General features: G+C 43.6%; 1 protein-coding gene across 2 annotated transcripts in view; it reads right to left on the bottom strand.

The window, feature by feature from the left end:
- TTC7A (tetratricopeptide repeat domain 7A) overlaps positions 1-24,760 on the bottom strand; it is a 258,341-nt gene that overhangs the window by 138,790 nt on the left and 94,791 nt on the right. For both annotated transcript variants that reach the window (XM_084829018.1, XM_084829019.1), the window contains exons 14-15: positions 18,482-18,554; positions 1,852-2,012 (exon numbers count right to left, since the gene is read on the bottom strand). In XM_084829018.1, coding sequence (XP_084685144.1) covers positions 1,852-2,012; positions 18,482-18,554 — 234 coding nt within the window. The remainder of the gene's footprint in view (positions 1-1,851; positions 2,013-18,481; positions 18,555-24,760) is intronic.

The following is a 24,760-nucleotide window of genomic DNA, read 5'->3' as shown; positions in this document are numbered from 1 at the left end:
TGTTTCTTTTTAAAAAAGAGGTAACACCAGTACTACTATTCTTCCCCCACCTCCCCACTCACCAAGGTTTAGTTATGGCTCACTTAAGTCTCATTGATTTCAATAAGTCTACACTAAGTATGACTAAGCCTGGATCCAATCCATTGAAAAAACGTTTAAAGACTTCATTCACTTCAAGTAATCCTGCTCACAACACAAGACCAGATTACAAAGACAGAGCACAGAAATTAGCATAATTCTTTCAAAATACAACTCTGATTCGTTATTATCATGAAATATTGGGTTCATGAATGAACAATTCTATCATTTGACATGCACATCCATTTTTATTTATTTTTATTTATTTCATTTCTATACCACCCAATAGCCAAAGCTCTCTGTGCAACACTTACACTGCATGCCATTGTGAACCAGGTGTAGCCCCTTTTCTCAACCCAGCATCAATCATCCCTCTTAAGTCATCAGCCTTCCCTGACGTGGCACACTCCAAATATGTTGGACTACAGCTCCCATCATCCCTGACTATTGGCTATGTTGGCTAGGGCTGATGAGAGTTGTAGTACAAAACATCTCAAGGGCACCATGTTGGGGAAGGCTGCATTAAAACCGTCTTGTTTGTTCATTGATTGTAAGCTGCTCCGGGAGCCTTTTTCAGCTGAGGAGCGGGATAAAAATACAATAAACAAACAAACAAACAAACAAACCATATTTCCTGTTGGACTTCTCATTAAACAACAACCAAAAAAGTCAGAGGTATGCCAGTATTTCCACAACTTCAGTGTAATGCAGTAAACTGTAGATACTGAGCAGAAATTTTATTTAAACTATGGGTACGATCCCCAACTATTTAAAAAGCATGACACAAAAATCAAAATCTGTACAATACAATGTAACATGTAACAAATTCTCATAGAGCCCAGCACAGGCTACATAGGAATGAAAAAAGTCAATATCTAGTCCATAAAATAAAAACGATGGATTAGTAGTTCACATCACTCCTTGCTGGATGCTCGTGAAACTGGTGAACAGAAGAAAATACTCGTTGATCCCAAAACAAAGCCAAACCTGTTTCGGCCTATGTGGCCTTCCTCAGTGGCAGACTGAATCGAGATGCCGCTTACAATTCTTAATATGCAGACCAGCTATCCAATTTTTTGGTGTAACAATATCAACAGTGCTCACTGCATGTTCTACATTCAGTGTATCCATGTCTGTTCTCATTAAACTGGCAGCTCACAGACACTACCCAGATGTGCCTAGTCCAGACCATGGAAAGTTTTGAAATATATTTGCAGACATATTTAAATTCTAATCCATAATCTCCACATCAAAACTACTTATTTTGTAGTGGTAAATCATTCCATAGTCATTTCAAGATATAGTTTGCCTTCAGGGCAGCTTAAGAAATATACAATTTAATTAGGTTTACAGCAAAGGTAGGGCTCAGTTTCAATAATTATGCATTTTTTTTGTAGCATAAATGTAGCCTGAGAACTCTAGCCCCTCTTTCTGGCACTTTCTGCACTGGTTTCTGGACACTGCACATTTTAACTCGCCGTTATTCCCGAAACCAACCAACGTCTCTTTCTTCACATTAGGCCCTGAATTGTGTTTCCCCTGACACCACTTTCAGGGGCTAAGACAGGAGTGGGGAACCTGTGGCCTTCCAGATGTTGTTAGACTATGACTCTCATCATCCCTGATCCTTGGCCATGCTGGATGAGGCTGATGGGAGCTGTAGTCTAACAACATCTGCAGGACCATACATTCCTCATTCCTGTCCTAGATGTCCCAGTGTTTGAATCTTCTTACTACTCTGAGACATGTGATTTAAAGTTCAATGTTGCTTACCTAAAGCAGTCTGGATACTCTGCAAGGGCCATGTTGATGACATCCAAAGCATGCTGATAGTGCTTTTGGGCTGAAAAAAGGAGAGCCAGCAAATGAAGGGAATTCATATCATCCTTACACAGTTTCAGTGCTTCTTGCAGGCGTTCTATTGCATCACAAACCTGGAAAATAAAAATGATTTATCTTGCTTGTCTGACTCAGTTGTGTACAAAATTCATTTATTTTGGCCCTTGAGTATAACAAAACAAGACAAAAACAAAGCAGAAAAGCCCCCAAGCTAAAATATCAGTAAAGGCAGAAACAATAAAACCCAGCAGCAAGAAATAAAAGCAACCCAATTGTAAAGCAAGAGCATAAAAGACATCCTACAGATGAATATTCATCAACATCCTATAAAAGAATACAGCTCTATTTATTTATTTATTTACTTATTTATTACATTTATATCCCGCCATTTTTCCTCTTTAAGAAACCCAAGGCGGTGTACATAATCCTCCTCCTCTCCATTTTATCCTCACAACAACAACCCTGTGAGGTAGGTTGGGCTGAGAGGCTGTGACTGGCCCAAAGTCACCCCCTGAGCTTCCATGGCCAAGTGGGGACTAGAACCCAGATCTCCCGACTCCCGGTCCAACACTCTAGCCACTACACCACACTGGTTCTATTTAAATAACATTCAGTAACAGGTGTCTGGATTACAGTCTACTACAGATGAAGCAACAGCATCTTGTTGCTGCAAAAATGGCCAGAACTGAAGTGATGTCTTTGTTTTTACTAGCTAGTAAAGACATTCTATTTCATTTGAGGTCCCTTCCAACTCCTCTGAGTATCAATTCTATTATTCTTTTTCATTAGAGATTCCTAAGCAGAGGCTGGATGGCCATCTATCAGGGATAGTAGCATATTTCCTGCATTGGCAGGAAGTTGGGCTAGGTGATATTTGAGGTCCCTTCCAACTCTGTTATTCTGGTATTACCTTTAGTCCAATGTTCACAATCTTTAATTAACGGGGAAGAAATGTATTCCAAACTTTTTCAGAAATAATCCTAGATGTGTATGAAATTTTAAGATCTGAATTGCACCACCACCACCCACTACTCTGGAGATCTAATGCCGAGTCCCGCAGTGCAGGGGCTGAAGAAAAACTACTAGAAAAATCTTACTGAGGTTTGGCCAGTGCCTGCTTAGAAGACAACTTGGGAACCGTACCCTATGTATGCTGTTCTTGCACAAAATAAATGTAATAAATAACATCAGTGATAAATTAAAGAAAGAGAGAGAACAAACAGACCTTTAATCTTTAAAGCCCTAAATGTGTCCTCCCATATTTACATACTCAGACATTAAGACCATTGTCTAAGGCCCTTCTCTAGGCTATAAGAAAGAGGGCCTTTTCAACAGTGGCACCCCGTTTGTGGAATGGTCTCCCCAGAGAGGATAGCCTGGCACCTACATTGTGGTCTCTCTGGTGCCATATGAAGACCTTTTTATTCTCCCATGCATTTTCAGAATAGTTTTTAGTGCTTTTAGTAGTCTATTCTACTGGTGGTTTTAGTTTGGTTTTATGATGCTGTAATGGTTTTATTCTTTGCTGCTAGTTTTATCTTGGTTTTATTCTGCACTGTTTTTATTTTTTGTTTTAATATTTGTATTGTATGTTTTTAATATATTGTACACTGCCCAAAGAATTTTGGTTATTGCGTGGTTTAAAAGTACAGTAAATAAAATAAAATAAATCCCAATGTTGCTTAGGGGGAAAGAAGGACTATGCAGGATTAAACCAAAGGAACGCCCTACTCGGTCAGACCAAAGGTTCATCTTCTGCAGCCTTTCCCAATCTTGGGTCCCCAGATCCCATTGAACTACAGCTCCCATCATCCCAGGCTGGCATGAGCAATGGTCAGGAGTAATGGGAGCTACAGTCCAACAACATCTGAGGGTCCAAGAATGGAAAAGGTTCATCTAGTTCAGCATTCTGCTTTCAATGCTGGCCAGCCAGATGAAACTGGGATACTTAAAAGCAGGCAAGAAGGCCAACAGCTCTCATGCAGCAACTTATCATTCAGTTCAATACATGGTGTTGTTGGAAGCCAAAGAAAAAAAATTCACAAGAAGAATCGGAGCAAAGTCAGCTACTCTGATCACACCCTTCTTCACATGTGCCCCCCAAAATGTTGCTGCCCCCAGCAAATGGTCCCTGACTGCTTGTGCAATCATGTTGGTCCTGTAAATCAGCCTTCTCCAACCTGGTGCCCTGCAGATGTTGTGGACCTCAACTCCCATCAGCCCTAGCCAGCATGGCTAATAGTCAGGAATGCTGGGAAACAGTAATCTAAAACATGAATAGGGCATTAGGTTGGGGAATGCTGCTGTAAAATCAGTGGAGGCGGGTGGCTGGGGGTGTGTGTGTGTGAATCCACTCCAGGTTTCAGTCAAAACCAGTCAGAACTCTAAATGAGCTATCCAAGGTGCAGAGTTCTGACTGAAACCCAGAGTGGATTCACCGCCCCACTGACATTGGTGCCACCAGCCTCCACTGTGTAAATTATTAAGGGACAGGGACACAGATTGCAGAACCTGATTGGGACACAGAGGGCAGCTTCCCATGCTCCCAGGTGAGTGTGTGAGAAGTGTTTTGGGAAAAGGGACATATTTTCAAGCCTAGCTTCAGAGACACAAGGCTGGAAGTGATGATGACGACGATGACAACGATGACAACGATGACGGTGATGGTTGCCACCCAATTAAAAAGGTCTTTGTTGCTTAATCAAATTAGTTTTGCATGATTTCTGCATAAGTTGCAGGAAGCTCCATCTCAGAAGAGATACCCACTCATGTTTGGGAGAACAAAGGGAGTATGCCTCTTCTAAGACAGTGCCTGCCATCTGCACTTTTTATAGGTACTTATATTAAAATGATAACAAAGATTATACAAATGTGTTGCCCAGTTGATGGGAGATGCCCTTGTAGTTAATGTTAAAAGGTTTTTTTTAATCAATTAATCATATTGATTATTATAGTAAAGGTTGCAGTCCTGTATTAAGAGTATAGCATTTCAAAGAAACTAAGGTTTGCACAAGAAATTAAAAGAACACAAGTCTCAGTACTAAAGTTTGCAAGGGTCTTTGCCCAGTACCAAAGTTACTTGCATACAACATCCACAGCCTTGACTGAAAGGACAGCCATGAACATTCAAGCTGTGACCATGTGCCTAAGAAATCTTGCTCCCCACTGGGGAGTCCATGCACAGTGGGACGCCAGAGGCTTTTTCTTCCAACGTTCTGCTCTTCCTTGGAAATGTTTTGAGCAGCTTATAGGAGCCACCCAAGGCAGTCTCCCACCCAAAGGTAGACCAGGAAAACACCCGCTTAACATCAGGATTCTGTGCCTTCATACCATTCTGACTGGTATGAAAGGTCAGGATGCAGATTAAACCCCAAACCATGTCTCAATTGGAGGCCCCCTTGGAACTGTATGTAAGCTGCTTTGAGCAACTTGGAGGAATGAAGAAATACAGCAACTTAATGCATTATTTGGATGAGATCCAATGTAATGGACACACTGGGCTATTCATGATTAAAGAAGGATCAAAACTAATCTGAAAAGTTGAAAACTAAACTGAGATTCAGGGCACAATCCTACACATGTTTACTCAGAAGGGCTGGGTGTGCCCGATCTCATCTGATCTCGGAAGCTAAGCAGGGTCAGCCCTGGTTAGTACTTGGATGGGAGACTACCTGGGAATCAGGTTTCCTGCATTAAGCAGGGGGTTGGACTCGATGGTCTTGTAGGCCCCTTCCAACCCTATGATTCTATGACTTCTCAGTAAGCCCCACTATGTTCAAAGGGGCTGTGAAGGTTTGAAGCCTACAGAGGCAAAGGGGAAAAAAGGTCAGGCTTAGAGGCCTGGAGTTTTCTGTTGGGAGGGGGTAACCCTGAGAAGAGTAGTTTAATTTCTCTGGTTAAGTGTAAGTTTCATTTCTTCACGTTTGAAGCAGTACTTTCAGTTCTGAGGGAGGAGGATATATAAAGAGAGCAAGAGAGCCAGTAAGACAGAGTAGAGAGACAGCCAGAGCCTGAAGTGAGAACAGAGTCTGAAGAGTGAGCAGAAAGAAGCAGCCTAGAAAAGTCAAACAGCTAGGGTACAAAAGCTTGTGTTTTGCAACTTTTATTTTCTTTTAGTTGTAATTTGTTTGCTTTAAACCTACTAGTAAACTGTTGTGGTTAAACCCTGTGTCTAGGGTGTCAGTCACGCCATGTCTACAGCCTAAACCCCAAGTTACTGGGAAGGGGAAGCTTAAAAGAAGGAAGGTGGGACTCTTAAGGAGGCAAGAGTTCCTTAAGGAGTTGCTCAAGGGGTCCAGATCACAAGTGGAACCTTGACAGGAGCTTACTACCAGGTAAGTGCATATAGGACTGCAGCTGTAGAACACTTCTAAGCACCAAGATAAACGGGCTTTGTTAGCTTCAAAGCAACAAATCACTTTGATAACTCTTTATAGCAGAATGTCTTTAGAATCAAGTTTCCAGACGGTGGAAGCCCTGACATCTATAATGAATATGAAACCACCTTCAGGTCTCTATAGCCTGACATTCTATCTTTCAGCTGCCTAAAGGAGATTCTCCAAGGAAATTGTCCCCATTTGTTATTGATAGCAGATCCTAACAGAGGACTTGAGTCACAAAGACAATCCTCTAGGAGGCCACATAGGTCTTTATTTGCTCAAAACAGAGGTTAAAAAACATACGGTTAACAAATTGGACATTAATGGGTTTAGGTTCTTTTTCCTACACAGAAGAGCTTTTCACACAGAAAAAGGTTAACATGGAAAAAGGCCCTTAAAGTGAGGGGAGAACAATAAAAACAGAAACACAACAAGAGACATACATGCTACAGGGCTTGGTTTCTTGCCCTTCCACCATAAGGACTACACACTCTCTTAGAACTAAGGTTGGGTTGAAATGCCCCTCTTTCCATTTTGCTTGCCCATTTGTAAGTGGTGAGATGGAGGGGCGTATCAGTGACAAAGGGACAAAATGGAGGTGAAATGGAGGCAAAACAGGGGCCTTACCATTGGGGATGGTGCTCCTCCCAGTGGCTGCTGCCATTCCCCCCACCCCAGAATGATTCTACATCATCATGTAGCATCATTCCAAGGGGTTTTCTTCAGGTGGGGGGATGGCAGACCACAGCCAGAACAAGGAGTGCCACCGCAAAACAGGTAGTGGTGGCAAAAAAGGAGGAGCCAGTTTCATTAAACCTCCCCTGCCCCTATGACCTGAATTTTGTCAATTTCCCCCTCCCCCACCCACCCCAAGAACTTTTGGCTCATCCCCACTTAGAATAGAAGAACTTGCAACATGGATCAGACTAAAGTCCACCTAGTCCAGCATTTCCAGATGCCTTTGCGAAACAGGTTAAAAGTTTTCCTTAGTATCTGTTTGACTCTAACACCTGGTACTCAGAGGTATGTTGCCCATGAACATAGATGTTTTATTTCATTATCATCGCTAACAGTCATGGATAGACCTACTGTGAGGGTTTGGGGTCTACAGAGACAAAGGGAAAATGGTTAGGCCTAGAGGCCTGGAGTTTTTTGTTGGGAGGGGGTATCCCTGAGAGGAGTAGTTTCATTTCCCCAGTCAAGTTTCAGTTTCATTTCTGCAGTTAAGTTTCATTTCTTCAGGTTTGAAGCAGTAGTTTTGTTTTGGGGGGAGGAGGGTATAAAAAGAGAGTCAGAAGACCAGAGCAGAACAAAAGAGCAGGAAGAAGCAGCCTAGAGAAGTCTAAGTATAGGTAGAGTAGAGAACTTGCATTTTGCAACTTTTATTTTCTCTTAATGCCTTCTGTATCACTCAGTTCTATTGTGTGAATACCTTTAGTTGTAATTTGCTTGCTTTAATTTACTAGTAAACTGTTGTGGTTAAGCCCCAAGGGTCTGGTGTGTCAATCACCCCACATCTGCAGCCTAAACCCCATGCTATTGGGACGGGGAAGTTTAAAAGAAGGAAGGTGGGACTCTTAAGGAGGCAAGAGTTCCTTAAGGAGTTGCTCAGGGGGTCCAGGTCATAAGGGAAACCCTGACACCTACCCTTTATGGATTTGTGAAATACTTTTTTAAAGCCACTTAAGCTAGTGGCCATCACAAGAGACTCTGGTAGTGGATATACAATTTTACAGTGATGCATGAAGTGAAGAAGCATTTCCTTCAGTCTTTGGGGGGAAACACCAAAAATCAAACTGAGGTTTGGCTGTAGGGCTTCTAGTGGTTGAGCTGAGCTTCAGTGCTCTTTGCTGCTCCCTGCCTTTCCCTGGATCCTGTGTTCTCCATCCACCCGCCTCTCCTGCTCAGCCACACCCTCTGCCTAACTCCACTGAGTGAAAGCTAAGATGTTCACCATTCAAAAGATGCCTTGGCTCACAAAGCAACTGAGACCTCCTCAGGTTTCCCTGAGAAAGGTATTCTGCACAAACTAAGGCCCTAGGCATCACTCATATGACTGCTTGACAATGACTATGACTACTATTGCTAGTAGGGATGGGTGGATCTGTCATGTCATTCTTGTCCAGATTCTTGGTTTTCCACTGCCGAGATCATTCTGTCCCTGTTCTATATGAGCTTCTCTTCCCACAAAGAAGTTGATACGTATTTTTGTGTGCATTTTCCAAATTTACGCATTTTTGGTACACATTTTTCAAACATAGGCATTTTTGTAGCATGAACCCCTTGACTAAAGCCTGTTTGTGAGCATTTTAGAAACGTATACCATTTTCTTTGCACAGTTTTCAAATGTGCGCATGTTGTTGAAGGCATGTTTTTCTTTTGCAGAACACATTGGAAATGTATGGATTTCCAACCATAAACTGTGTTCAGTTCTGCGAGCTGCAGATTGGGTAAATCCATTTTTAAAAAATAACTTGACAGAGCAAATTTCTCACCCATCCCTAACTGCTGGTACTACTGCTGCTTCTCCTATTAATTATTACTATCATCATCTATATCGGTTTGTATTAACACTAGAGCTTTATAGCAATTATATGATGAGGAGGGCGAACAAGCTAAAGCTTCATCAAGACAAGACAGAAGTGTTGTGGGTGGGGAAACCAACTACTCTGGATGGAAATTTATACCTGGTCTTACAAAGCCCATGTACACACTTTGGGAATTCCCCAGGTCAGGTGGTGGTGGCCAGGAGCACTTTTTGCCAGCTTAGGCTGGTACCCCAACTATTATTTGAAGAGGGCAGACCTTGACTCAGTTATCCATGCACTAGTGACATCCAGACTAGACCGCTGCAATGTGCTGTACATGGGCCTGCCTTTAAAGATGGTTAGGAAAGTTCAGCTGGTACAAAATGCAGCTGCCCAAATCTTTGTGGGGGCTTGGCAATTGGAGCATGTGACACCTATATTGCACTAGTTGCACCGGTTGCTGGTGTATTTCTGGCCCCAATGTAAACTGCTGGTATTGACCTTAAAAGCACCGAACAGTTTGACCAAGTTACCTGAAGGAACACCTTCATCAATATCAGCCTACATACTGGCTGGGGATGGTGAGAGTTTTAGTGCAGCACATCTGGAGGCATTGGGCTGGGGGAGGCTGCTCTAACCTAAAGGCAATAGTAGCCCACAGCAGAAGGGTATGTATACACATGGAGTTGGAACTAGCCTTTTATCCTATAAAAAGCCTAGTGACTGGCAGCAAATCATTCTTCATCCTTGTTATTTATCTTTTATTTTATTTATTACATGTATATCCCACCTTTCTGCCAAAAATGACACTCAAGGCAGCTAACTATAGTAAAATTCAAGTAAAAACAGAAATATAATTAAAACATAAAAATAGATTAAAAACACAATTAAAACATTAATAAAAAGCAATAATAACACTCAACAGTAAAAAAACAAAAAACCCTTCCACAGCAACCCAGCTTAAATGCCAAAGGCCTGCCTGAATAAAAATGTCTTTGCCTGCGGCAGAAGGACAACAAAGAGGGAGGCAACCTAGCCTCCCTCGGCAGGGAATTCCAGAGCCTGGGAGAAGCCACCAAGAAGGCCCTCTCTCGCGTCCCCACCAAACGTACTTCCAAGGGTGGCAAGACCAAGAGAAGGACCTCCCACCAGAGATCTTAAAACCCGGGCAGGCTCGTATGGGAGAATACAATCTTTCAAACATACATAAAGTGGGAGAAGGACAGCCTCTTTTAAAAAAAAAGGGATGAAGTGGGCTCCAGTACACATGAGTACGTATGTGTTTGAGAGTTCTGCCCCCCCGTCCCGTCCCCCACACACACACTGCAAAGAATCCAGCTAAAGTTTCAATGCAGTCTGAAAGCTGGCTGCTGGGCAGCATGTGTACATGAAACAACCTGCCCTTAACAATTTGGGAGCCATGTATCTGAGGGAGCGCCTCCCCCACTACCAGCCAACTAGGGCTCTCCAATCTGCAGGAGATGCCCTGCTCGTACCCCCCCCCCCCATGAGGTGTGGAGGCGAAGGACATGAGAGAGGGCATTCTCAGTGGCAGCCCCTGTTTGTAGAACTCTCTCCCAGGAGAGGTGCAATTAGCCCCTATGGTGAACATTTTTAGATGCACATTTAAGGCTTTTTTATTTAAACAAGCATTTGGTTCCTGATGTGTTGGTTTTGGTGTTTTTAGGTTAGATTTTAGTAGCAGCGTGGTGTAGTGGTGAGAGTGTTGGGCTGGGAGATCCGGGTTCTAGTCTCCACTCGGCCATGGAAGCTCAGTGGGTGACTTTGGTCCAGTCACAGACTCTCAGCCCAACCTACCTCACAGGGTTGTTGATGTGAGGATAAAATGGAGAGGAAGAGAACTGTGTAAGCCGCCTTGGGTTCCTTGCAAGAGGAAAAAAGGCGGGATATAAATGTAATAAATAAATAAAAATACAACATTTCAAGTTGTTTTAGTGAAAACATGATTTTTTTATTGGTATTTGTTTTATTAATGTTGTATGCCGCTCTGTGCTCCTTTTGGAGGAAGGGTGGGGTATAAGAATTTTTACATACATAAACAAACTGACAGACAGACAAGCAACTTCATACAATGCTCCAATCCATTTAATATTTCCTGTGAATCCCCCCCCTTTTTTTTTGCAGGCCGAGTGCTGGTGTTTGGGTCACCATGTGGCATGCATATGGAGGAAAAGTTATGCCCTTTGCCCTCAGCATTATACCAAAGCTGCCCATGACACACTTGTAACCACCTCCCAGGCAGCACTCCAAATTCCAATAGTCCTGCTAGCTGGGAGAAGAACAGCTCTTTATTAGCAATAATATCTTGCAGGCTGTGCACTGGGGAAAACGTGAGCAAATCCAGAACCAGAAGAGCATCCTCCTTGAAGGAAGACTTCTGGGTTCCGCCCAGCTCATAAGCAACAATTTTGCATCTGTTGCACTGTCTCCTGATTGTCTGGAAAGGCCCCGAGAAGCAGCTGTGATTTGTTTAGGCAATGAAAATTTTAAGTGAAGGTTTGATTTCCCGCCACTCCCAAATACTCACTTAACACAATAAGAATGTCAGCATCCCGTGCACTGGCCTCCTTCCACTTTTAATTAAGCACCAGTGGACAAACAAGGGAGGAAGCCAAGAGCTTAATGTCAACATACCTGATCTTTTATTGGCTTACTGGAAGCATTTAACAAGTCAACTGAAAATAGACATAGGAAAGTTTTGAGCTGCATTTCCAGAACAAAAAACCTCCACTGAGAAGTATGCTCTTGTTGCGCTGGAGCACTGGACTTCAGCCCGGCAGGCTGGATTTCAAAACAGAGTTGCCTGGTAGGGCACAGCTAAAGAGCAGGCAATGCAGCCCCCACCCCACCCCCAATATGAAGATGAAGTGCTGTACTTCCTATTGAATTTCTTCCCAGTTATGCAGCACAGCCAGAAAGAGTGTTAACTCTAGCTCAAATCCCCGGTAAACCTCTTTGCCTCAGTTCCTTATCTGTAAAAATGGGAACAGCATGATCTTATCATGCAAGGGTTCTTGTGAGGATTACCAAGATTATAAAGGGGTCTGCATATGCTTGCAATACAGAGTAGTACAAGAGTTGCATGACTGAATGCAAACACGGAGGACAAGGCTATCAATGGCTCCTAGCCGTGATGGCTATATATGACCTCCAGGATCTGAGGCAGTATGCCTCTCAGTATCAGTTGCTGGGGAACATGAGCGGGTGGGTGCTATTGCACTCGTGTCCTGCTCATGGGCTTCTCAAGGGGATCTGGTTGGCTACTGTGGGAAACCGAATGCTGGACTAGATGGGTCTCTGGTCTGATCCAGCAGGGCTCTTCTTACGTTCTCAAAAAAAGCAGACACCAGACATTTATTTATAGAGCTCAGAGCTTGTTAAATTTAAGCAGCCACATAACAGGGGAAACATGGAGCTGTGGAGCTCAGGCAGTACTCTTAAATGCTATCTGTGGATCTGCCAGATGTTGATGAATCCAAACCCTTACACTGCTCTCTGGCCTACAGACTTCCTGTAGACATCCACTTCCACAGCAAAGAAAGCATGGCAAACTACAACAAGTGTCTGGTCAAAGTCTAGACAACAGCCTTCTTTGAACTGCTGAGCACTGGGTTACAGCGGAGGTCCTAAAAGAGCTGAGCAGGTACAGAGATGCTTCTGTTAATATTTATTATTTACTGGCAGGTCCTTATATTATTTACTGGCAGGTCTCTGAGACAAACCTTGAGCTTGTTGCTTCACGTTTCCAGGCTTTTAGAAATGTTGGCAAACAAAATACAAATTTGGCTGGGCACCTAGCAGACCCAGATCTTGCCAAGGGGTGGCGGGGGGACAAGATAATGGGAGCAAAACATGGTTGAGTTCAGTCGGGTGGGAGCAGACCTATGGTAGGCAACAACAAGAAGCAAAGTCCTTTTGCCACTAGGATCAGAGAGTAATCTAGACCTGGAAGCTTTCAGAAAGGTCTAGATTACTCTAGACAAGGGATTTCTTTGCTGTTCATCACATAGTTCCTTTCCTTGTCTAGAGTCTGGTGGGATAACATGGACTGAATCACTGCCCATTAACCCTCATGTTCAGGACCTGCTGCTGACTTGAATCCTGACACTTCCATTTTTAAAAGGCTTAATGTGTAGTACACCTGCTACTGCTGGCAAGGCCCAAGGAATTCTTGTACTGCACATGGCTTGCCCAGCCATCAATTTTGTTCTGATGAAACCAGGTAGCAAACCATGACACTCTGACATGTCAGGACTTGTCTTTGTTGCTGTTGCTGTTTTGAACATCTCTGCTAAAAGATGTGCCTGGAAAACCTACCAGCAAAAACACGGTGTAACAAAAACAATCACTATTCCCAATTCTGGGTGACCAATGCTTCTGCAGCATTATGGGCTACTGAATTAGGATGTAAATAAGAAATTGTGCAGGGTATTTATGGATACAAATATAGGCAGTGACTAAGGAGACTTCCAGACAGAGGGCTCCTAGTGGTACCACTCAAGGCTGTGCAGCTATTCCCTTTTTTCTCCTTAACGAATTTTCTGCAGTGAGGAAAAAGATGGAATAAGCGGTGGGAAAACCTGGGGGGGTTACAAGTGGAAGATGGTGGCATCTGAACACCTCCCACCTGTACATTTCTGTGAATGAGGCAGGGCGATGGCACCATAAAAGCCTCATCTGGAAGCATCCTGAGGGCTGGTTCACACTGCATGGTATAGCACTTGATTTTCTTCACCCAACACTTTATGTCGGGTGAAGGAAAATCAGGACCAAACTACACATTACGTTAAATGCATCTTTGTATTTGTGAGTGTTGGGTTGTTGGCAGCTGGGGGGGCGCAATCCAGTAGGGCATGGGTGGAGGGGGTTAAATGGGTGAAGGGGTTTCCTCTAGCTCTGCCGTCCAGAGGAAAATCGCCTGCCCCCGAAGCTGCTATATGCCTCTTTCTATAAGTTGCCAGGGAACAGTAGCAGAAGCCTGCTGTTGCCTCCATGTTCTGCTGGTGGGATTCTCATGGGCGTCTGGTTGGCCACTGTGGGAGCAGAATGCTGGACTAGATCAGCCTCTGGTCTGATTCAGCACTTACGTTCTTAGCTGACCCAAGATGGGAGCTGGTACTGGTGATCTTCATCGGGACCTCGGCACAGGGGGAAAAGGTTGACCTGCTTCCACCCATGCTGAGGTCCCGGTCCAGGCTGGAAGCCCTGCACCTTGTATCGAAAAACACAACATGTAAATGCAAAGACGCATTTAACGTAACATGTAGTTTGGCCTTCCAGATGGATGTGTGAACTGAGTGTGTTGTGAAGCCATTGTGTTTGAGGTAATGTGAAATATGAGAACTTTTGCAGCATCAGGACAGCTCTGTTTCTTTACAATGATTCAGGTGAGTTCATGAATATAACTCTTCAATTCTTAACTATTTAAAAGAAATTATGTCTGTCATTTCCTTTGTGTGTACAGGACAGGGAGGGTCCACAGTTAAGAAATGCTGACCTTGCCACTACCATCCATGGGTTGCTGACCTCCAGATTAAATTACTACAAGGTGCTCTAAGTGGGGCTGCCCTTGATGGGTATTCAGAAACCATAGTTGGTCCAGAATGCAGTGGCAAAGTTATTGACTTTTATCTGCCTCATGCAATCGTTTTTAGGAGACTTCAATGCCACCCAACCAGTTTCTAAGCATGACTCAAGGCACTGGTCTTGCCCTTCAAAGTCCTAAATGCCTGGACCCAGGTATCTAAAGGAATACATGCTCACATGTGAGTACCCAGTTGTTTAAGTCATTACATGCTATGTGTTCCACCTTGTTCAAAGGCTAGGCTGATGACCACCAGAGACAGGGCCTTTTCAGTGCTGGCCCTCAGATTAGTAGCTCCACCCTCCAGGGGGTCCATCTGGCACTCTCCCTCTTCTTCTTCAGAAAACAGGTTAAAATATTTTGCTTGTGAGGGAGATGGAGGCTGAGAATTTGTATAGTGCTGTGATTAATTTTCTATCATCTTTGGATTGGATTCAGTTGATTATATTTTCATAGAATCATAGACTAGTAGGGTTGGAAGGGGCCTACAAGGCCATTGAGTCCAAACCCCTGCTCAATGCAGGAATCCAAGTCAGAGCATCCCTGACAGATGGCTGTCCAGCCTCGTCTTGAACGCCTCCAGTGTGGGAGAGCCCACTACCTCCCTAGGGAATTGGTTCCATTGTCGTATTGCTCTAACAGTCAGGATGTTTTTCCTGATGTTCAGCCGGAATCTGGCTTCCTGTAACTTGAGCCCATTCTTCCATGTCCTGCACTCTGGGATGATCGAGAAGAGATCCTGGCCTTCCTCTCTGTGACAACCTTTCAAGTACTTGAAGAGCGCTACCATATCTCCCCTCAGTCTTCTCTTCTCAAGGCTAAACATGCCCAGTTCTTTCTGTCTCTCTTCATAGGGCTTTGTTTCCAGTCCCCTGATCATCTTTGTTGCCCTCCTCTGAACCCTCTCCAGTCCTTCTTAAAGTGCAGTGCCCAGAACTGGACACAGTACTCCAGATGAGGCCTAACCAGTGCTGAGTAGAGGGGAACTAGTACTTCCTGGGATTTGGAAGCTATGCTTCTATTAATGAAGCCCAAAATAGCACTGGCCTTTTTTGCAGCCACATCACATTGTTGGCTCATATTCAGCTTGTGATCGACAACAATTCCAAGATCCTTCTCGCTTGTAGTGTTGTTGAGCCACATTTTTATGACTGTATGGACTGTTAGCTACTTTGGATGAGCTTGTGAAGGCAGAAGGGGAAATTATCAGCACTTTTTATCAGCTTAGGCTGATATACCAACTGCGTCCTTATCTGGACAGAGATAGCCTGGCTAAAGTTAAGCATGCTCTGGTAACCCCTCTTCTGGATTATTGCAATGTGTTAAGTGTGGGGCTGCCTTTGAAAATGGTTGAGATTGTTAACAGGGACTGGCCAATGTGATCATGGTATATTCCCATCTGCACTGGCTGTATATTTCCAGGCACAATTCAAAGTTCTAGTGTTAACATTTAAAGCCCTAAATGGCTTGGGGACAGGTTACCTAGAGGATAGTCCTCCTCCTATATATACCTGCCTGGACCTTAAGATCATCTTCAGAGGTCCTTCTGTGGGAGCTCCTGCCAAATGAAGTGAGGTGTATGGCTAGTAAGAAGAGGATCTTTTCTGCTATGTCACTGTGGTTGTGGATGAGCTCCCCAGACAGGCTCGCCTGGCACCTGTGTTGTGCTCTTTTTGAGTCAGATGAAAACTTATTTCTTATTTTCATAGGCATTTTAGTATTTCAGCTTCTGTTGTTTGAAATTTTAAATTTAAATTTTAAAACAGAAATCTTTGCACTGCTGCTAGGTTTTATTTTGTGTGTTTTTTTATACTGTAGTTTTAAACATTTATATTTTATTGTGTTGTATTTTATAGTTTTAATTATTCTGAACTGCCCAGAGATCTTCAGCTATTGGGTTGTATAGAAATGTAATAAAATAATTATTAACAATAATTGTTGTTATTGTTGCTGTCATATACCACTTTTCTAGGGATCATTCAAAATAGTTTGCGAGAATGACTGGTGTTGTCATGTCCCCTGGTTCCGAGGCTCCAGATTACCCTGAGGAGGACTCAGATTCAGACAAGTCACAGGTCATCCCTTTCTATACTTCCACAGCCTGAGGATATAGCTCTGCCATTATCTCACTCTGACTCCCTTGCAGCTTCTCCTGTCCATCAACCACACAGGAGCACAAGACTACAGAAACAGACATTGGCCCTTTAACCACAATCAGCATCCAGCAGCAGTGCTGCAACTGAATCACAGAATCATAGAATCACAGGGTGGGAAGGGGCCTACAAGACCATCGAGTCCAACCCCCTGCTCAATGCAGGAAGCCTGATTCCCAGGCGGTCTTCCATCCGAGTACTAACCAGGGCTGACCCTGCTTAGCTTCCGAGATCAGACGAGATCGGGCGCATCCAGCCCTGGCTCTTCCAGCTTTCTTAAGGCCACAATCTTTTGCTGGGACAACAGCTTCTTATGGAAGAGTACTGTAGCCAGCACTTCCTGCAGTGTGCTATCCAAAGTCCAGATGCGACTCTGCCTTGCCTGATGTGAACCAGAACAGACACAAGAAGTGCCGTGTTGCAGTCCACTTCCCCTGGGCCTCACACTTAGGACAGGTATTTGGAGGCATGCTGCCTCTGATCTTGGACGTAGCCTGTCTCCATCTTGACTAGTGGTCATTGACAGCCTCATCGTCCATGAATTTGCCTAATTGCCTTTTAACAACATCTAAGTTGGTGGCCATCATTACATCCTGAGAAAGTGAATTCCACAGTTTATGTGCTCATAAGATCATGACGATAATATGCCAACATCAGCCCTGATGTAATGGCTACCTATCATAGCAGAACCTGCCAGACTTTGTTGAAGTGGAGAAGGAAGATGGGAGCACTAAGCAAAGGTTAACAACTCTGCATCTACCTAGTATTTGCTTTTATTTAACACAGCATGAAGTCGGGATGCGTCAGCACCATCTAAGCTGGCTTGCTGAGTAACAATGGCCCAGCAAGAATAGGGTTGAGAATAGGTGTTTAAGGCAAGTCAATGGGGTCTGGACTCTTAAACTGAAGGCAAGGAACTGACCAAGCAGTTTCACCATTTGCCACAGTTACAGAGCAGCTGCAGTCATTTTGGAACACTGCACCCATGTCAGTAGACTCCAAATTGGCTGATGAAAGCCTTAATCATGGCACTTGCCAGTTAGTATAATCTGCCAGATACATTAGTGGTATCATTTAGCCTTCAGTTAATCAGAAAGAGAATACATTAGATACTTTAAATTATTAAGGATATTAAAAATGCATTAAGAAAATGTTTATCATGAGCTACGTTGGCAAAAGCAGAACAGGGTATTCTAGAGGCCTAAAAATAAATGTGTCTCAGGTATCAGCAACATACTCCAAGCATGCTTTAAAGATTTATACCCTGTTAAATGGAGGAAAACAGGGCAGCCATAGAAGAGTCAGGCTGACACCAATTAGCACTAGAATATTGTTCATGGGGCCTTACATTGAACTGTACTCTGGGCTTTCATCCCTCTCTGACTGATACATGACTTCTCTTTTACTTGTCTTTACAACAGACACGCACAGGTAGACACAATTCCTACATCCCACATCAGAAATAGAACATGGGCCAAGTTGAGGCACTCTTAGCATGCTTGTTAAAATGAAATTTGGAATTATTTTGAAAAAGAAAACATTTGTGCGTGTGTGTGTGTTTTCAGGTCAAAACTCTGTAGTAAAGTTTAACATGATCTTCTAGAAGCGTCTTCCATGACTTTAAGACTTCCATAAAGATGCTCAAAACAGAGTAAATACGGTTGTAATCTGAATACCTTGAAAGCTGGCAAAATATGTAAGCTGAAGTGTGTAATAACAGGCCCAAGAGTCTTCAGCTCCCTCATAAACAAGTCATTGTGGAAAGAACACCACGTAGGTAGGAAGTTTATAAAAATGAGTGCCCTATGGGAAAGACCTCATTAACTGCACCTACAAATGGCTGTACATCATAAAAGTCTTTCTTTCTCCTACTTTATTGTCACTGGTCTTTGTACCTACCTGCCTGACAAGAGCCAGCTGCAACGAGACGTACAGGATGATTTGGTGGTCTTCAGGTGCCAAGTGATGCGCCCTGTAAGACACAAAAGTGAATGTTGCCACTCGTTGTGCACTCCTACAAAGCTGAACTTACTAGGAAGGAGCCTCAACAGTGGGGAAAGCAAAGTGTTACCATCAACCACAGAATACCAACATCAGGTTTACAGGAGTAAGACGTTATTGCCGTTAAGTCAGGGATGGATGAATCTATCAACCTCTTCCTCGCCAATATCATACTGCCTTTATACAAATCTATGGTGCAATACGTACACTTAGAATATGGTGTATAGCTCTGGTCACCACACTTAAAAAAAAGATATTGCAGAGCTGGAAAACATGCAGAAAAGGGCAACTAAAATGATGAAGGGGCTGGAGCAACTCCCATATAAGGGAAGGTTACAACATCTAGGATTGTTTAGCTTGGAAAAAAGGAGAGTAAGAGGAGATATAATAGAGGTGTATAAAATTATGCATGGTGTGGAGAATATGGATAGGGAGACATTTTTCCTCCTTTCTCATAATACTAGAACCCAATGGGGTCACCCCATGAAGCTGATTGATGGAAGATTCAGGACAGATAAAAGGAAGCACTTCTTCACACCGGGCATAGTTAAACTATGGTATTCACTATCACAAGATGTAGTGACAGCCACCTATTTGGATGACTTTAAAAGCGGGTTAGATAAATTCCTGGAGGAGAAGGCTATCAATGGCTACTAGTCCTGATGGCTATATGCCACCTCCAATATCAGAGGCAGCATGCCTATGTACACCAGTTGCTGGGGAACATGGGTGGGAGGGTGCTGTTGCACTCATGTCCTGCTTTTGGGTTCCCAGTCAGCAGCTGGTTGGCCACTGTGGATGGAGTGCTGAACTAAACTGGATGGACCCTTCGTCTGATCCAGCATGGCTTTTCTTATGTTCTTACGTTCACCAAGATAGCTGGGTTTTTAAGGTCAAGTGAATTCTGTCCCATTTACACATAGGTTTGTGGTGTTGTTGTTTTTTTAAAGAATAACCCATACAGAAGTGTGCACTTTTCTGTGCAATCCCCTTAATGTATGCATTCTTGACTTTGTACATATTTTTTTAAATGTACACATTTTTTCCAAGCACTTTCCATTGCTGTGAAGCACTTTTGTGTGAACTTTTCTCAACTATGCACATATTGTGCACACTTTTCCTTAATATGCACACTTTTGTGCACATTTCCCCCCAATGAGCTGTGTCACAAGGTTGTAAAAATGCAGGTTTTGGTATACAACCCGTCTCTGTTCACTCAGGAGGTGCGAACTGGCTAAATCTATTTAAAAAAATCTTGACAGAATGAATTTCTCACCCATCTGTACCATAAGCTATATGTTGTTAAAGTTTATTTCTTTTAAAAAATGTTTTCTCTGTTAAATGTTAAAAACTGTTTTCTCTCTGGTCTGGAGAGCTAGTGTTGTGTAGCAAAAAGAGTATTGGAACTGAACCAGGAAGACCTGGGCCAGAATGCCCGCTCAGCCATGAAGCTCACTGCACAGCTTTGGGCAGAACATTATCACACAGTCTAAACTACCACGCAGGGCTGTTGTGAAGATTAGAGCATAATAAGGGAGCCTAGCTAGATCACCCAAAGGGCCATCTAGTCCAGCATCTTGTTCCTTCACACAGGAGCCAGCCTGATGTTTCCGGGAAGCTTACACACACACATACACACACCAGGCTGAGCATAAGATGGGGGCTTACAGCATTAACACCCTAACAGATTTCGGTTCCCTGATCAGATTTCTAAGGGAACCCCCAAAGTGTCATAGGATTTCCTGCAAAGACCAAGTCAGCTCTCTATCTCTTTCAGTCCCAGTTCCAGCACTCACTGACCTAGTTCACACAAAACATGACAGCCCACCATGGCTTAATTTTCCCACAGGGGCTATTGCGTCATGCTGGGCACACGTGGGTGCCATTTCTGTATGGCGCATTGTCAAAAAAGAGGAATTGTCAAAAACATTGTCAGAAAGGAGGAAATGGAGAAGATGGATTGATACTACTGTCTATATTGTTCATACTGGCTTTTTTAAATTCTAAAAGTTTATACAATTTTAATATTATTGAAGATGTAATTATATTTTTAACTTTTGTATATTTCTATTTATATGTTTTAACTGTACAAGTTTTTAATGTTGTAAAGCCTCCTTAAGTACTGGGAAAAAGGTGGGACATAAATATAATAAATATAAATATAATAATAATAATAACAACAACAACAACAACAGCTGCCCTCACAAGCTTTAGGCAGGGATGGGACACATCCTTTTCCCTAACCCACAATGGTGAAAGATGAGCCTTTGCAATTGCTGCTGTGATGATGTGCTGTTTGTCTTTAAAGTGGCACCAGCTACGTCCACAAACATCCACACACACTCCTCTCTCTTCCACACATACACTTCTATTCAAATAAGCCCATAAAGGCACTGGAAACTGCACAAGGAAGATAGCATTGGCTGGCTTGGACACGCTCAAGAAACCACCAACAGAAAACACCTGTAAGTATATCAACACTCCATGTTTTATACAGCCAAACGCTAAATGCAGCCCATTTATAACATGCCATTCTGAGGCCGAGTGGCTGGTGAGTTATGGCCAGGTGCTTGGATATTTGACTAAGATAGAGAAGGAGGCTATGCTGTTCAGGAGCTTCAAATGCACGGCCAAGGGACTGTCCTTGATGGCATTGTTGTAAGCAATGCAGGATGGGCACAATCTCATTGGAGGCTCAGAACTCGCTTGATGATTCTCAGCAGAACATTAGTTTATGTGTAAATATTTCTGCATTCAAAGTCAGGGGTTTTCTTTGATCATCACTGGTGCAGAATACAGACTGTAATATGGAGGGAAATGATCTGCAAATTGTGTGGATTTAGCAAAGCTCTCAGGGTAAAGAAAACTACCATTTCCTAAAAACGGAAGCCAAAATGCAGCACATCCCCCCGTTATACTCAACATCCTTCTTCCCCTTTCATTGCAAGCCTGACCATCAAGAAGGTAGCACAGATAAAATAATCTTTCAGCATTTCTTAAGTCAGGCATTTATAGGACTTAGGAGGATGAGAAATCTGCAAATGTGGAGCGACTGCTAAGTACAGCTCCCTGTGTGCCCTTGTGGAGTGGATTCACCACCCAGGCAGCACCATTGCGAGTGTGGTCTTTGGCCGATCTCGGACTCTGGAATGAAGGCAGTCTGAGGCATGTTGGGTCCCAGCCACTTGGAAGTTTATTGGTCACTACTGGCACCTTGTATCATGCTTGGAAGGCTACAACAAGCCAGCAGAATGCCTGGGGCATTTCCCTACTGTGCGCTGGGATGGAACAGGAAAGCATGGCCAAGAGGCAGGCAGTTGCATTTCCTGTTTCACCAGCTTTCCCAGCTGTACAGGCAACTGCAGTTCTCCCTCGTGCAAAAGGAGTGTCAACACTATCACACACAGGTCAGGCTATTTGTCCAGCTAGCCCTGTATAGTCTATTCAGCGGATCTCCAGGCTCTCAGGCAGAGGATGTATTTTCCATCACCTGCTACCCAACCTGAGGATGCTGAGGAGAGAACCTGGGACCTTCTCCATGCAAAGCCTGAGCTCCACCACTGAGTGACAGTCCTTCCCTATGCACCTACCTTTGCCCCGACCTACCTAGCTTCTCTCTTGTACACTCTCGTGGTATCAGGTGCTGGGGAACTGAGATGCATCCAACTCTCAAAATATCACAAATTGTCTCACTTTGGCACACCCTAACTTATATACCATTGTTCCATCAAACAGTAGTGTCACAGAGATGGGAGGGACCTCGAAGGTCATGTTCTCCAACCCCCTGCCAATGCAATAAATCCACTGCTACTGGAACCCTTGATAGCTAGCCTCTCCCATTGTCAAACAGTTCATACCATCAGGAAGTTCTTCCTAATATGTAGTCTAAATCCCCTTTCTTGTAATTTGAACCTGTTGGTTTGGGTCCTATCCTCTGGAGCAAGAGAAACCAAATTTGCTCCATCATCTATGTGACAGCCCTTCAAGTATTTGAAGATGGTTGTCATATCCCCTCCTAATTTTCTCTTCTCTGGGTTAAATATACTCAGCTCCTACAACTTTTCCTCATAGGACTTGACACCTCACTACCTTTGTTGCCCATCTCTGGACATATTCCAGTTTGTTGACATCCTTCTTAAACTCCAGGACCCAGTTCAACTAGAGACTAACAGAAAACATTGCAGATGGGAGCCTACGTTGCAGGCCTGCACAACTGGTGACCTATCAAGCCAAATGCAGCCTACAAGCCATGTGTTGTGGTTTGCCCAGTGCTTGACAGTCCCCTACCCTGCTTCTTTTTGCAGGCATAGGCAGGTAGCAAAATACAGGAGGTTTTTCATAGCTCCGGTCAGCTGCAATTGGCTCAGGGGGTCATAGAATCATAGAATAGTAGGGTTGGAAGGGGCCTACAAGGCCATTGAGTCCAACCCCCTGCTCAGTGCAGGAATCCAAGTCACAGCATCCCTGACAGATGGCTGTCCAGCCTCGTCTTGAATGCCTCCAGTGTGGGAGAGCCCACTACCTCCCTAGGGAATTGGTTCCATTGTCGTATTGCTCTAATTTATTTTTATTTTATTTATTTATTGCATTTATACCCCGCCTTTCTCCCTCTCGCAAGGAACTCAAGGCGGCTTACATTATCCTCCTCCTCACCGTTGTATCCTCACAACAACAACCCTGTGAGGTAGGTTGGGCTGAGAGTCTGTGACTGGCCCAAAGTCACCCAGTGAGCTTCCATGGCCAAGTGGGGACTAGAACCCGGATCTCCCGGCTCCCAGTCCGTCACTCTCACCACTACACTACACTGGCTCTCTACAGTCAGGAAGTTCTTCCTGATGCTCAGCCGGAATCTGGCTTCCTCTAACTTGAGCCCATTATTCCAGGTCCTGTACTCTGGGATGATCGAGAAGAGATGCTGGCCTTCCTCTCTGTGACAACCTTTCAAGTACTTGAAGAGCGCTATCATATCTCCCCTCAATCTTCTCTTCTCAAGGCTAAACATGCCCAGTCCTTTCAGTCTCTCTTCATAATGCTTTGTTTCCAGTCCCCTGATCATCTTTGTTGCCCTCCTCTGAACCCTCTCCAGTTTGTCTGCATCCTTCTTTTAAGTGTGGTGCCCAGAACTGGACACAGTACTCCAGATGAGGCCTAACCAGTGCTGAGTAGAGGGGAACTAGTACTTCCTGGGATTTGGAAGCTATGCTTCTATTAATGCAGCCCAAAATAGCATTGGCCTTTTTTGCAGCCACATCACATTGTTGGCTCATATTCAGCTTGTGATCGACAACAATTCCAAGATCCTTCTCGCTTATAGTGTTGTTGAGCCACGTATCCCCCATCTTGTGACTGTGCATTTGGTTTCTTTTTCCTAGGTGCAGAACTCGGCATTTATCCCTATTAAATATCATTCTGTTGTTTTCTGCCCAGCGCTCCAGTCTATCAAGATCACTTTGAATTTTGTTTCTGTCTTCCAAAGTATTAGCTATCCTACCCAATTTACTTGGGTCCCAAGTAGTGGTGTGAAGGATGGGCTACAGTCTTGCCAGATCTTACACTTCGGAAAACCAAATGCTTAAGAAATTATATATACACGTGCTGCAGCAGAATATTAACACAGTTCAATAGCAGAACACATGTTTGTAAACAGAAAGTCTTCAGTTCAGTCCCTGGCAACTTCAGTGCTTGATCGATTGATTGAATGATTATAAAGATTTTTTACCTACTTTTCAGGGTATAATTCCCTCACAAGGTGGCTTACAAGATTATAAAACACATGAAAATACAATTACTATTATAAAATAAATACAGCAGCAGCTAAAGATGTTTTTTTCTCAAATACCAAATTCAAGTTGGCACAAATATGTCTTCAGGATTATTTTTTATTTTTAGAAAACCAGCAGTGATGAGGTCATAACTATCTCTGTGGGAAGGGACTTCCAAAGCCCTAGTACCCACCAATCTAACATCTCTTGCTGATGGTCTTGAGAACAGAGCCTCTGATGCTGATCTTAATGCTTGGGCAGGCTCATACAAAGTGTAAGCGACCCTTTGAGTAACGCGGCCCCAAATAATTTTGGGCTTTTAAGGCCAAAATCCACACCCTGAATTGGGCCCAGAAGCGAATAGGCTGTCAATGTAACCATGCAGAACAGGGTTAATATAATTTGAGCACCTAGC

The sequence above is a fragment of the Heloderma suspectum genome, chromosome 1 (genome assembly GCF_057233095.1).
Source record: "Heloderma suspectum isolate Gila_16-S chromosome 1, 16-S_ref, whole genome shotgun sequence".
Classification (NCBI taxonomy): Eukaryota; Metazoa; Chordata; class Lepidosauria; order Squamata; family Helodermatidae; genus Heloderma; species Heloderma suspectum.
This window is presented reverse-complemented; position numbering and strand designations above follow the sequence as displayed.